At 37.4% G+C, this 13,083-nt stretch overlaps 2 protein-coding genes across 3 annotated transcripts in view; one reads left to right on the top strand and one right to left on the bottom strand.

Moving 5' to 3' along the window:
* LOC140481847 (eIF5-mimic protein 2) overlaps window positions 1-13,083 on the top strand; it is a 29,712-nt gene that overhangs the window by 7,449 nt on the left and 9,180 nt on the right. The window contains exons 2-9 of one of the 2 annotated variants that reach the window (XM_072578394.1): window positions 928-1,001; window positions 1,564-1,740; window positions 2,838-2,932; window positions 5,119-5,184; window positions 5,411-5,546; window positions 5,881-5,990; window positions 7,135-7,305; window positions 11,788-11,934. In XM_072578394.1, the coding sequence (XP_072434495.1) occupies window positions 938-1,001; window positions 1,564-1,740; window positions 2,838-2,932; window positions 5,119-5,184; window positions 5,411-5,546; window positions 5,881-5,990; window positions 7,135-7,305; window positions 11,788-11,934 (966 nt within the window). In that variant the 5' untranslated portion in view covers window positions 928-937. Of the gene's footprint in view, window positions 1-927; window positions 1,002-1,563; window positions 1,741-2,837; window positions 2,933-5,118; window positions 5,185-5,410; window positions 5,547-5,880; window positions 5,991-7,134; window positions 7,306-11,787; window positions 11,935-13,083 lie in introns of those variants that run through there. The other variant, XM_072578395.1, reaches the window with a different exon arrangement.
* The window catches only part of LOC140481846 (uncharacterized), a 41,480-nt gene continuing 39,183 nt past the window's right edge, over window positions 10,787-13,083 (bottom strand). Inside the window, exon 5 of the mRNA XM_072578393.1 lies at window positions 10,787-10,972. Within this exon, the coding sequence (XP_072434494.1) occupies window positions 10,843-10,972 (130 nt within the window). The 3' untranslated portion in view covers window positions 10,787-10,842. The remainder of the gene's footprint in view (window positions 10,973-13,083) is intronic.

Raw genomic sequence — 13,083 nt, 5'->3', positions numbered from 1 at the left:
TTTACCATTTCCTACTTTTTATTGGTTTGAATATTGTCTTATAATTTACCTACTCTTTGATTAATAATTTCCCACTTCAGATTCTGCATATATTGTTTAATCTTCTTTAGTTTTTAATTTCACACTTTTTAAAAAGCTATTTGTTGAAAATATTTCTGCACAGGCCTATTGCTGCACATTAACCCCAAGTTTCAAATTCAGAAAAACAAAAAAAAATTTAGTTATGTAAGATATTTCACTCAAATTGCATTAAATTTTTACATTCCAGAAGTAGTGAATTCAGGTGTGGCCTCAGCAGAGCCCTGTTACTCACATTGTGGTCCATACCTGGCACTTGGCCTTAAAGACCATTATAACAGCTATAGTAAGAGTGACTTCTCACTCTGTTGGTAGTGATGTTTTCCCATAGGTTTTTAAACATTTACTTTTTATTTATGAATATTTTTGTCAGTCTTGCGAATCACACTTGTCTTTGGAAGACAATGTTCAAATTCTAAAGCATTTGCCATTCTAGACATTAGATAAATTTAATGAAATGACATTTTAGGATGAAGTACAAGGCCAATTTAAGACATGATGTGATAAATGTAGCATGAAAATGTGACTGGTTTAAAAAACTTCATCACTTGTAATTTCTTCATGCTTGGATTTCTAGCAGGCTAAATGGTAAAGATCCACTATCATTATATTGTGCGAATAAAGCATGGGAAAAGTCACAACTGGTACTTTTATCATAGATTTTCTTCTTATTAATTATTTTATGTTACTCTCTGTCTCAATATTTTATTGAGCTTTTACTGAAATGGTTTTGATATGATTTTAGTTGAGTTTCCATGTTCAGGGCTGTAACATATATAGCTTCTTTGCTGAGCAAAATTAAATTTTGTGTATGAAGACTTAATCTTTTTATTCTCACTTTCTTGGTAGAGTGTCTTTTATGAATAATCCAAAGCAGCAGAAGCCAACGCTAACTGGCCAGCGTTTTAAAACTAGGAAAAGAGGTATGTTACTCAACTAACATGTATCAAATATAATTTGAAAATTGTGGGTCCTCAGCTTAACTGTATATGAATTTAGCATTAAATGAATGTCTGTGGTGTTTTGGTGTTAATTGCTTATTCTTTTATCATTAAGTGAAAGGCATAAACTATAAACCTATTTTCAGCTGGGGAAAATATAGTTTAGATGAACCTGTTCTACTTGCCTTTGTGCTGAAGTTTTAGTTTATGTTGAGAGATGGTGACATGCGGTCACATGGTATTCAGAATAAAATAACAGCTGCAATGTTAAATTTTTGTTTCTGAGTAATGTGGGATTCTGTTTGTGGCATTGTCTCTTATGCTATAGCACAAGTGACAATTTATATTTGAATTTAGTGCGTTCACCAGTTGAGGCACTGTAAAGGCCATGGTTCACATCTTGCCTCTCTACTGCCACTTTTTACTGTTGCTATAACATTGTATGCCTGTAAATAATGCCAAGGAGCTGCAATTTGACTTCAGGAAAATAACTAATAAATGTATGTTCCTGTATTTGCCATGCTGACAATTAATTTCTCTGTAGATGAAAAAGAGAAGTTTGAGCCTACTCAGTTCCAAGATTCTATTATCCAAGGTTTGAATGAAAATGGCAGTGATCTGGAGGCTGTAGCAAAGTTTCTTGACTCTTCGGGAGCAAAGCTCGATTACCGTCGCTATGCTGAAACCTTATTTGATATCCTGGTGGCCGGTGGGATGCTGGGTAAGAGCTCTATTTCAGTGTTACAGGCCTTTGAATCTGCATTGCCCATTTTTTAACTGTTGAAGGATGGCTTTCTACGCTTCTAGGAAAGTGATGCTTCAGCTGGGAAAAGGAACTGTACTGTCGTGGTAAACTGAGTTAGAACTTTGCCTGCAGGAAGTCCACGTTTTTGTTGAACACTATTTAGCTTGTATTCTGAACTTAATAGTTTCATTGGCTGGAGTTTGAATGCAAGTTTGTGTAAGACATATTTCAACTCTGTTCTACATAAATATATTGCATACGTAGTGATTCCATTTGCATGAAGTTGTTTTTCCCATCTATTCAAATTTAGGTACCACGCTCTTTTTCAATGTCCTTGAATTTGGAACTAATAATGGCTAATTCTGTGAAACCTCTGCTGTCTGAACTTAAGCAAAGTAATTTGGGGAACAACTTTACTCTAAAGATTAAAGGGATCAGAAGAGACAGATTTGACGCACGAGCCACACGTCAAGAGTCCTTTTCTATATACCTTGCTCTTGTTTTTTCCCAAACAGAAATTGAGGGAATTTCTATTTGCTCTTTCTTTCTCCTCTTTTGCCCCTTGCTTCCTATATTCACCCAGCCCTCCCCCTCCACTGCCTGCACATTCCTTGCTCCCACCCCAATTATTTGTAGATTAACTTGGCTTTTATTATAAGGGCCCTGTTATCTCTCTTCACTGCCCTTACTTGAATTCTGCTGTGTACTTGCCTAGTTGCAGATTGGTGTAAAGCAAAGAAATCTATTTTTGTGGTCTCAGTTGGACACTCCCAATTTGTTTGTGGCATCTTGTATGATATTCAATTAATTCAATAGAATAGTAGGCTTTAAGCACAGAAGAGTAATGCCCAAGCCAGTTCTTTACGTGACCAACTTGGCTTGTCCTGTCTTATACATGTAACACCTGTAAACCATCCTATTCCAATATTTATCCTATTCCCGTTCAAAACTTAGATTGAGCCTCCTCCATGAGTCAGGCATTCAGGTCTTAACCACTTGTGGCTTAAATTTCCTCATGCTTGTTAGTACTTTTGCCATTCACCTTTAAATCTTGATTTCCTTGTACTTTATAGCTCCAGGTGGTACCCTTGCTGATAACGTGACCCGTACCGATGTCTGTGTGTTTGCTGCTCAAGAAAACCTAGAGACCATACGTGCATATGCTCAGGCAAGTTTTATTGCCTTTACATTTCCCCTACTGTTGGAGAAATGCAAAGTTCACTATTTATGGATCTTACTAGCTGGGAGTGCTTGCTTCTTTGAAGCTATTGTCTCTATTCTAGCCACTGATTCTGGCCTTCTCTAGAACTATCCAACAATCAGATTTTTAACTGCTACGATGACTTGTTTAATACTCAGATGAATGTCCAACTGAATAATCGTGACATCATTAAGATCACCTTTATAATGTCACATCACTCAGTCCATGCCTCAACTTTGTTACTGCTGAAACTTCGATCCATGCATTTGTTACATCTGGACTTTATAGTGTCCTCTGGGTTAGCTGCCTGGCTTCCCACATTCTACCTTCTGTAAACTTGAGGTCCAATAATCTAACCAAGCGTCAATGCAAACCTCATTAACCCATGTTCACAGGTCCATGTTGGCTTCTAGCACCTTGATTTTTAAATTCCCATTCTTAGTGCTCCATTTATTTTGGGGGGAAAAAACTGCTCCATGGTCACATCCTCCCTGTCTCTAACTACATCCACCTGTACAACTCTCACTCCTCCAACATTTGTCTTTTTGAGCATCCTAATTTAATCACTCCACCATTGCCAGATGCATTTACAGTTGCCAACACTAAACTATGGAATTCTTTTCCAAACCTCTCCTCTTCTCTTCCTTTTTAAGATTTTCCTTAACACCGACCTCTGATCTGCCCTCCTCTTGTGGCTCGGTGTCAAATTTGTGAAGTGTTGTTGTGAAGTGTCTTAAGACATTTTACATGTTAATGGAATTATCTTAATAAAAGTTGTATGATATGTTTGTTCTTTTCGTGAAGGTAGAAAATTAAATCTGCAAGATTTTTTTCTTAGTCCCCAATTTTTAAACTTGTCAGAGCATAGTTGTAAATTGTTACTGAGGCTTCATGTTATTTTATTGGCCTGATGCTCGAGTAATGACCTGGAAAGTGAGTTAAATATTTTGCATTTATACTGTCCAAGAATATAAGGTACCTTACTTTGAGTTGTACCATTTCTCTGCTTCATTCAGTTACTTGGTCATTTGTGTGTTCCACTTTAAATATGAAAATAAACTTTTTTTCCTTACCCCCTTGGTACCAGCAGATTGCATGCTACATATATTAAGATAACGAATTCCTTCTGGCTTGCATTCAGTCACACACAATCTTGCATCACTTCAGCATTATTGCATATTTGTTGGAATAAAGTTCAAGTATCAATTTCTAATGGTGCAAAATGTACTCCAGCCAATCTCCTCTTAGAAAGGAGGTGCAGAAAAGATTTTCAGCTGATGTTATAAATGATTTGTCTTGCATATTTGAGCTCCACAGAGTTAATCTTATTACTGTGTCTGAATTCGGTAGCTGAATATCAAAAATACTGTTTCCAATAAATTCTTATCAGGGTACAATAGCTATATTTTTGGTAATGCCAATATTAACAGCTGTTGGGAGTTCAGCAGTAGGGGCGTTCATGCTGTACCAACAGGCAAATTTCTTAATAGTCTTGGACGTCTTATCTGGACAATAATTGGTTTTTCGTCAAATGATGCACTTTCTCAGATTACTTCAAACATAAAACTTTTCAACCATTCTAAAGTAAAGCATCATTGAAAAGAATGCTTCTATTCCTTTCTATAAAATGTAGGACCACTCAAGATTGAAGGGTTAGTGTACTTAACTCACATCGGAGCAAATGTCAGAGTCTCATTCATTGTATGTAACTCTTGTAATAAGAAGGCACTTCATAATCTATTTTTAATGGTGGGCATTGATTTTAGAGGTTGTGATGGTAGTTATGGAAAACTGGGTGATTTTGGTCTGTTATATGACATCCACTCTGAAATTGCTAAGCTGGTGTTTTACATAGGTAATATGAACATGAATTGTTTGAGTTCTGAAACCAATATTTTTAGTTCTAAAGCCAACAGTTCTTTGACCTGCAGAAATATTACCTCGATTAGGCGTATTCCTCAATTGGTAAACTTGTTTATCCTGTGTGTATTTCATAATGGCTGAATCTTCATTGTGGTTTTAGAATAATGTATCATGATGTCAACTGAAGGATGAATTGTTACAAATTCTTCTTACTGTATTCTGGTAATGTTTGCTGTAGCTTTCAGCCACTTGCTTAAATATCTTTAGTGACTTAAAATTTTACATTTCAGGTGTTTAATAAGCTGATCAGGCGTTACAAATACCTGGAGAGAGGATTTGAAGAGGAGATAAAAAAGGTTTGAATCTATGAAAGGGTGTAAGAGACTTTTATAATAGTTCAAGACTTATTGTATTGGTGTTTTGCATTTAATTATTCAATCTTAGAAATAAAAACTAAACCAGCTGACTGCAACATCTGATATCCTTTTTAGACAAGTTTAAATGCTATTTATACTATGGTATTACATCACTTCTCCAAATATATTCATCAGAGATTAACATTTAACCACTGACTTGTTTCAGCTGCTGCTGTTCTTGAAGGGTTTTACGGAGTCTGAACGAACCAAGCTAGCCATGTTGACTGGGATTTTGTTAGGAAATGGAACTTTATCATCCTCTATTCTGAGCAGCCTCTTCAATGAGAACTTGGTCAAAGAAGGTAAAGTTGAGATTGATTCATGTGCTTTGTTCATAAATCCTTGGGGTATAAGGCAGTCTTTAGATCTATGACCCACTAATTCCCATGTCAATCATGATGTCTCTTACTTTTAACATTTGTTGTGCAACAATTCATTTCCGATAACATCCTTTCATGAAAGAATCTGCCATCCTTTCTTGGTTTGGGTACATCTGACTCCAGATCAACAGTAATGTGGTTGACTCCTACGGTGGTTGTGGATGGTTTGTGTAGAGAATGGTTCCATTGCACATGTAATTGCATTAATACTAAATGAACTAGATCATTCTGAGCTTTTCTCTTTTTTTTGTTTCAGGTGTTTCAGCAGCATTTGCTGTCAAACTATTTAAATCTTGGATATCTGAAAAGGACATAAATGCAGTGGCTGGGAGTCTTCGAAAGGTCAACATGGACAATAGATTACTAGTGAGTATTTTTAAAAATTGAGTCATTTAAAATAGACTGTTCAGAATTTAGATGTTTTTATATTTAATTTAGATTGCATGACACACCATTATAGACTGATCAGATTTTCCAACTGGGAATGATGAATGTTCGTGATTTTCTGCATGAGATTTTCTACCATTTTTGAGATTATTGGAAAATGTTGATATTTGCCACTTCATTGGCTTTCAATAATTTCTCTGCATTTTGTTTTTGAATGTTGATAAACTTCTACATTGCTTCAGTCAGTGCCTATTGCTCTGAACTTCTGATTTTCGTTCCTACTACATAATCATTATTTGACTTTGTACAGTCTCCATGGGATACAATTTTTGTTTTCCAGTTGTCCTTTTGTTATCTTCAGAGACCCAAATTTGTACCATCTAGGGTGTTTCAGCACACTCATATTGACTTCATTGTTTAGGTTGTACGTGGTGTTACCCACAAGGGATACTGCCTATTGCTTTAAGATGCAGCTTTTCTTTTTCATAATTCTTTTTATGGTATCTGGCCCTTCTGACATTATTTTGCTTTCTCCCTCACTTTTTTCTTATCCTTTTTAAGATTGGAGTTCTCAAAGTTGCTCATATTTTAAGTTAAACATTATTGATTTGTATTCACCGGAATCATTTCGGGGATGGGGGTGCCTTCAGTTATGTGGATATATTGTAGAAGTTGGCACTGTTCTCCTGAGGGGCAACTAGACAGAGCAGATAGAAAGAAATAATTCTAGTCGGTGGAAGGATTGATAACCAGAAGGGACATATTAAAAGGAATTTGCAAAGGAGCAATGGAGAAATTAGCAAAGTTTTTCTCCAAGGCGAGTCGTTAAGATCTGAAATGGATGTAGTGAAGGGAGGCAGGTTCAGTTAAAGCATTTAAGTTGGATTATTATCTTAAAAAGGAAGAACATGCAAGGGTACAGGAAGGCAGTAAATGAATTACTTCTCTCTCTGTAAACAAGCACAGATAAGATTGATTAAATAGCTTCCTTCTTTGTTGTAACTATTCATTGGCATAAACCTAGCCAAATTCCCAACATTCGCAGTATGTAGATTTATTCTAAATATGTTGTGACAGAATATTCATAATAAATCATGTGGTAAGCCTTCTAAATCTTTTTCAGGAATTGTTCCCAGCTAATAAACAGAGTTATGATCACTTCGTTAAGTACTTTACTGATGCAGGGCTGAAGGAACTTGCGGACTTTGTCCGTAGCCAGCAATCTCTTGGTGCGCGGAAGGAGCTGCAGAAGGAACTTCAAGACCAAATGGCCCGTGGTGATCCCCTCAAAGAGGTAATCGAATGATGTTAACCTTCTCTTGCTTTGGGCTTTGTTGAAGAACCAGAAACTGAAATTTGAAGGCATGTTAGTTTAAATGAAATTGCTGCTGTTGGTGTTGACTCTAGGTTTGTGGTTTAAGTTTAGTTTTTGTCCAAACCTTTGTGGCACTTGAATTCAAACAGGTACTGGCTTAATATGCAAAAAAACTTCCATTCGAGTAGCGCCTCGACTTCGGAACTTAATCCATTCCAGGATCCGGTTCGCGAACCGAAAAGTTTGCGAACTGAGTCAATTTTTCCCGTCATTCGGATAGCGTAAGAATGCTTGGATGGCTGTTCACAGTGCACGTGCCAAAAATGAATGAGATCATGCGGGGCCCGAGAGCTTTTGCGTTCAACAAGCGCATAGCAAAGCAGAACAAGTGGTCGCACACAGGCTTTTGCGTTTATACCTTCATTCGTACGTTGAAGCAAAATTTTAACGTACAATCCTGTTCGTGAACGGGGTCGTTCGTATGTCGAGTCACTACTGTATTAGAAATTGCATCTGCTTGTTCCTATAATATTCCTTTGGTCCTATGTAATAGAAAGTTGACTTAAGTTTTAAAATATAAAGATCCTTAGTTTCTAGACAAGTTAATTCATCGTTGAGTTTGCTTTGGATTTTAGGTGATTGTAATGGTTGCTTGAGGTTTGCTTTTTCTCTTGCTTTGATGACTTGCAACTTTTAAAGTCTAGTGTAAGTCATGGAGGATAATTGAGGGAAATCAATTATATTGTTCCTGTTTTTGCTATTCCTCATTTCTAGGTCTCTTTGATTTTTGACCATGTTGTCTCAGATTAATGTCCCTGTTTATGGCCTCATCTGAAGGATGTGCTTTTGTACAAGAGATAACTGAAAAACAATTACAAATGTTTACATGCATGCAGCAGTTTTATTTTTTGTTTGTGAATATAATAAATGCATATGATGTTTATACATTTGGTGATTAATTTTGAACACCTTCCTTTTGAGAGAGCTCAGTGAATTTGGCCAGAGTAACAACGAGAGATCAGAGAAATCCTCGTTTTCTCTGTGGACAACGTATTTTATGCAGTATATGCTCTCCAAGTTCGTCACCTACACAATCACCATTCCCTTGTTGAGCCAAATTGCAAAATATGTACAATTGTTTGATAATATTCCAGAGTCCTGAAAATTGCATGAATCTAACTGAATAATGTCAATAATTTGTGAATGACATTGTTTTGCTGTCAGCTGTGTCTAAAATGTTCATTATTTTACATGATTGTATCATTCCTCCCATCATCTAAACTTGAGAAATATTTCCTTCAGTTGAAGGGTCAATAATAAAAGGGCATAGGTGAATAGCAGGATGGTTAGTGTCAGTTTTCGCCCAGAAGATGGTGGGAATGTAGAACACAGTGCCTGAGCTGATACCCTCCTCTAGCCTACTTTCTCTCCCCACCCTTCAGGCTCTCTGCCTGTATTCCTGATGAAGGGCTTTTGCCCGAAACGTCGATTTCACTGCTCCTTGGATGCTGCCTGAACTGCTGTGCTCTTCCAGCACCACTAATCCAGAATCTGGTTTCCAGCATCTGCAGTCATTGTTTTTATCCGCCTGAGATGATAGTTGAGGCAGGAATCTTTGACTTTTTAAAACTTACTTGGATGAGCATTTGAAATATTCAAGACTGGCCAAGTGCTGGAAACTGGAACTAGTGTAGATTGAGTCATTTTGTTTGTGCAGACTCGCTGGCTGAAGAGCTCTTCTGCACCGTATGATTCTCTGATACATGTTCAGCTGCCAGCGTGTTGATCAGGATTGCAGTATGTATAAATTCTAAGACATGGCCTATTTCCAACATATTTTTACTGCATGTTGTTTGTGTATGCAAAATAGATGCATAACCCTTTGTTTTTCCACAGCAAAAAGCATGATTGGCACATTGATTTTTAATTTGACTAAGTTTGATTAGTTGTCAATTGCAACATGTATCCAGTTATCAGTAGGCTCAGAAAATGCTGAATTCCATAGTTTCATTTTAGCTGTATCAGCATCCCATTTGAAAATTAAATGGTGTTCCAAGCTTGTTCGGTTTCTGTTTAACATTTTTTAAACCACTTATAATCCTTTAATTTTGGCTTCATAACATTACTTAGTAACTGCATATTCTGAATATTGAAGCTGATCCTGAGCAGAGACTGTGGTTATTCTAATTTCCATGATATCAAACGTTGAACAATTTCTGAGAACAACACTGGTTCTTGGGCTCTTGTCTTTTGCTTGGAAAGTGCTTATACAGAATTTTTAGCTTTGCCTTATCCCTCTCACTGGCAGAAAAAGTATAAATTATTGACATTGACCAGCTGGAGCCAGTTAGGAATTGTGTGTGTGTGTGTGTGGCTTGTTCAATTTACTGAATCATGTTTCATTATGACTGGCTCTGGGAGCTCAGCTGAGGGGGAGTGATGCCATTGTAGTGCAGTGTTTCTAGCATAACAGGAAATCTGCAAGATTTAGTTTAAATTGTATATTATATCTCTTTAAAATGACAACTTCAAGACTTGTAGAAACAAGTAAATTTTTCCATGATTAGTTTGACCTTTTGTTTTGGAAGCACTAAACTTTTTTTCCTGACATGTACCTTGGTTCCAATATATACAGAACAACCTCGATTATTTGAACAAGATGGGCAGGGAGGATTTTGTTAGGATAACTGGTTTTGTTCAGAAACATAATTACGTAAAAAAGCATGTTTACAGAGTTTTTATTTCATTCACTCGATAAAATGTGTACAAACACTGGATATAAATTCTTGATATTTTACAAATAAAATCACTTTTGGCTAGAGTTTGACTGAAGTCTGAAAATTTCTGCTGATGTTTTCCACAGTTTTATCCTGGATCTCGACAGCATCTGAAAATGTGTTGCTGTAAAAGTGCAGCAGGTCAGGCAGCATCCAAGGAGCAGGAGAATCGATGTTTCTGGTATGAGCCCTTCCTCAGGAATGAGGGGAGAGTGCCAAGCAGGCTAAAATAAAAGGTAGGGAGGAGGGACTTGGGGGAGGGGCGTTGGAAATGCGATAGGTGCAAGGAGGTTAAGGTGAGGGTGATAGGCTGGAGTGGGGGTGGGGGCGGAGTGGTCAGGAAGAAGATTGCAGGTTAGAAAGGTGGTGCTGAGTTCAAGGTTTGGGACTGAGACAAGTTGGGGGGAGGGGAAATGAGGAAATGGGTGAAAAAGGGATGAACTCAGATTTCTCCAGTTTCCTCATTTCCTTGCCCCCCCCCCCCCCGTCTCAGTCCCAATCCTTGAACTCAGCACCGCCTTCCTATGCTGCAATTTTCTTCCTGACCCCTCCGCCCCCCACCCCTGCTCCGGCCTATCACCCTCACCTTAACCTCCATCCACCTATCACATTTCCAACGCCCCTCCTCCCTACTTTTTACCTTAGCCTGCTTGGTACACTCTCCTCATTCCTGAAGAAGGGCTCATGCCCCAAAACGTCGATGCTGCCTGACCTGCTGCGCTTTTCCAGCAACACGTTTTCAGCTCTGATCTCCAGCATCTGCAGTCCTCACTTTCTCCTCGACAGCATCTGGCGTCTTTCTGTTCGGTGTCGTCCTGCCGTCCAGACTGACCAAATGTTGTCCCTCGCTCCTCAGCAACCGCCGAGCCCTTAGAGAGAGAGAGAGAGAGGCACAAAGTATAGGGGAAAGACGAGAGGGAAGTTTTTTTTTGCTGACTTCAGTTTATGTCCTCTCCTCAATCTTTTTTTAAGATTGGTAATGTTTTCCTCGTTTCGTCCTGTTTATTTTCACATGTGCTGACTCACTACAATTTGCTGTCCCCCACCAAAAAGTTTCCATTAAATTTTCTTGTCAGCAAAAAGATATTGAACTACTTTTTGGGAAAAAGCAATTAAAACGAAAAGTGCAAATACATTTTTTTGACTTGACACTCTGTGGAGTGAGCTAAGAAAAAAAATTATTGGGTTTGCAAAACAGAGCAAGTCAATGATGAGCGGGTATCTTCTTGTTCAAGTGCACATCTCTGGCTTGCACGTGGTGTTCTTGTGTGTTCACAGTCACAAACGTTTGTCCTCTGGGAGAATAAATATCAGCGCCTTTTTATAAAAATATGTAAGACTTGACTAACATCACATCTCCAGTATATATTTGAATTTAATTATTTATTAAAGCATACTTGCATCTATAGTCCTGTTTAGATTTACAAAATGGTGCATTAAATGGATGAGGAGTAGAATTTTCCTACTTCAGTTGAAATGCATGTACAGGGACCTTGAGCTCTTGTTCGGGTAATCCGAAATTTGGAAAATTGATGCTCTGATAACCGAGGTTGTTCTGTGCAGTCTTGAAGGAGCTACATCAGCAATTATGGTTGAGTTGTACAAAATGAGTTCATTTTGAATTAAACTTGTTTTTAGGGGAGAAGTGGTGAGAATATTAATTAAATTGTCGTAAATTTGACAGATCATCAGTTATGCCAAAGAAGAGATGAAGAAAAATAGCATCTCTGAACAGACCATGATAAGCATTGTCTGGAGCTGTGTGATGGGTGCAGTGGAATGGAACAAGAAAGAAGAATTGCTAACAGAACAAGCCATTAAGCACTTAAAGGTAATTCTCTATTACTTTAGATTTAAGGTAGCTTTCATTTCTCTGCTCCGGTGTCTTCTGAAAAGTCTAATCTTATGACTTGTGCAATAACTTCACAGTTGAGAATCTTTTTTTGTTTTAAATTAACTTTTACAAAAGGTAAATAAGACAACCCTAGGTGTGGTGCTGTCACAAAAAAAAAGTCAAAAGGTCAACAGAAACATCAAAAGTAAACTAATATGTCACCTTGTCCCTGCAGAGACCACTGGTCTCTGAAGGCCTCCGTGCCAGTGGACAGAACAATATTTATTCTATGGTTGACCCACCAATGTTTGAAGGCTGGAGGGTGTGCTAGGTAATTATCCAAAGTATTAAAGTAGTTGCTGTTTCTGTGTATGGGGCCCTATGTCCAGTTTTCCTCATACTTTGTTCATTATGTAAAATCTTGCTATTGAGAATTTTAACTAATAAAATTGATGGTTTCCTTAGTATAAACTGCATAATTTTTGTTGGAGTCTTACCATGCAAGCATGGAAGATCTGGACAAAATATGACAAAGGTCACTAAAATTTGCATTGTTGCTCATTTTTTCATACAATCCCATCTTAGTCACTATCATTCTGCAAATTGATATTGCACAAAAAGTCTGCAATTGACATGAAAAGGAATATGAAGCTCCTTGATGAATATTTTCCCCTTTTTTAATTCTTGTGACCTTTATGAACAACCTTGATAGCTTGATGTCTCAAATCTATTTATTCATTCAAAACTTTAATTTTTATTTCAATTTCTCACACTTTGGCCTGCCCAAAGGATGGACATAACTACCTTGGTGGTCCCTGAAATGATGCTGTCTCTAAATTGAACATTTTACAGAAGCTATTTAGGATGTTTCTACTTTTGAAATTGTTTTTCAAATTATAGTTAAATTATAACTGATAAGTACTTTAAGATTGGTGTATTGGTGAGTCTTTTTTAAATCATTTGGTATTGCCATAACTTTTTACCAATCCAAAAAAAAAAAGCTTTGATAAAGCATGTTTCTGTTACTTTTTGACACTTAACATGAATTTACTGTTGATATGCAGCAAATGTTTTATTAACTGGCACCTATGGGACTGGGAGTGTGCGGCTTGATAAGCCCACGTGACCAATGTAAGAATTCACAGT

Source organism: Chiloscyllium punctatum, chromosome 10 (assembly GCF_047496795.1).
Source record: "Chiloscyllium punctatum isolate Juve2018m chromosome 10, sChiPun1.3, whole genome shotgun sequence".
NCBI lineage: Eukaryota > Metazoa > Chordata > Chondrichthyes > Orectolobiformes > Hemiscylliidae > Chiloscyllium > Chiloscyllium punctatum.
Note: the sequence above shows the minus strand (reverse complement) of the source record. Positions and strands in the feature narration are given on the sequence as shown.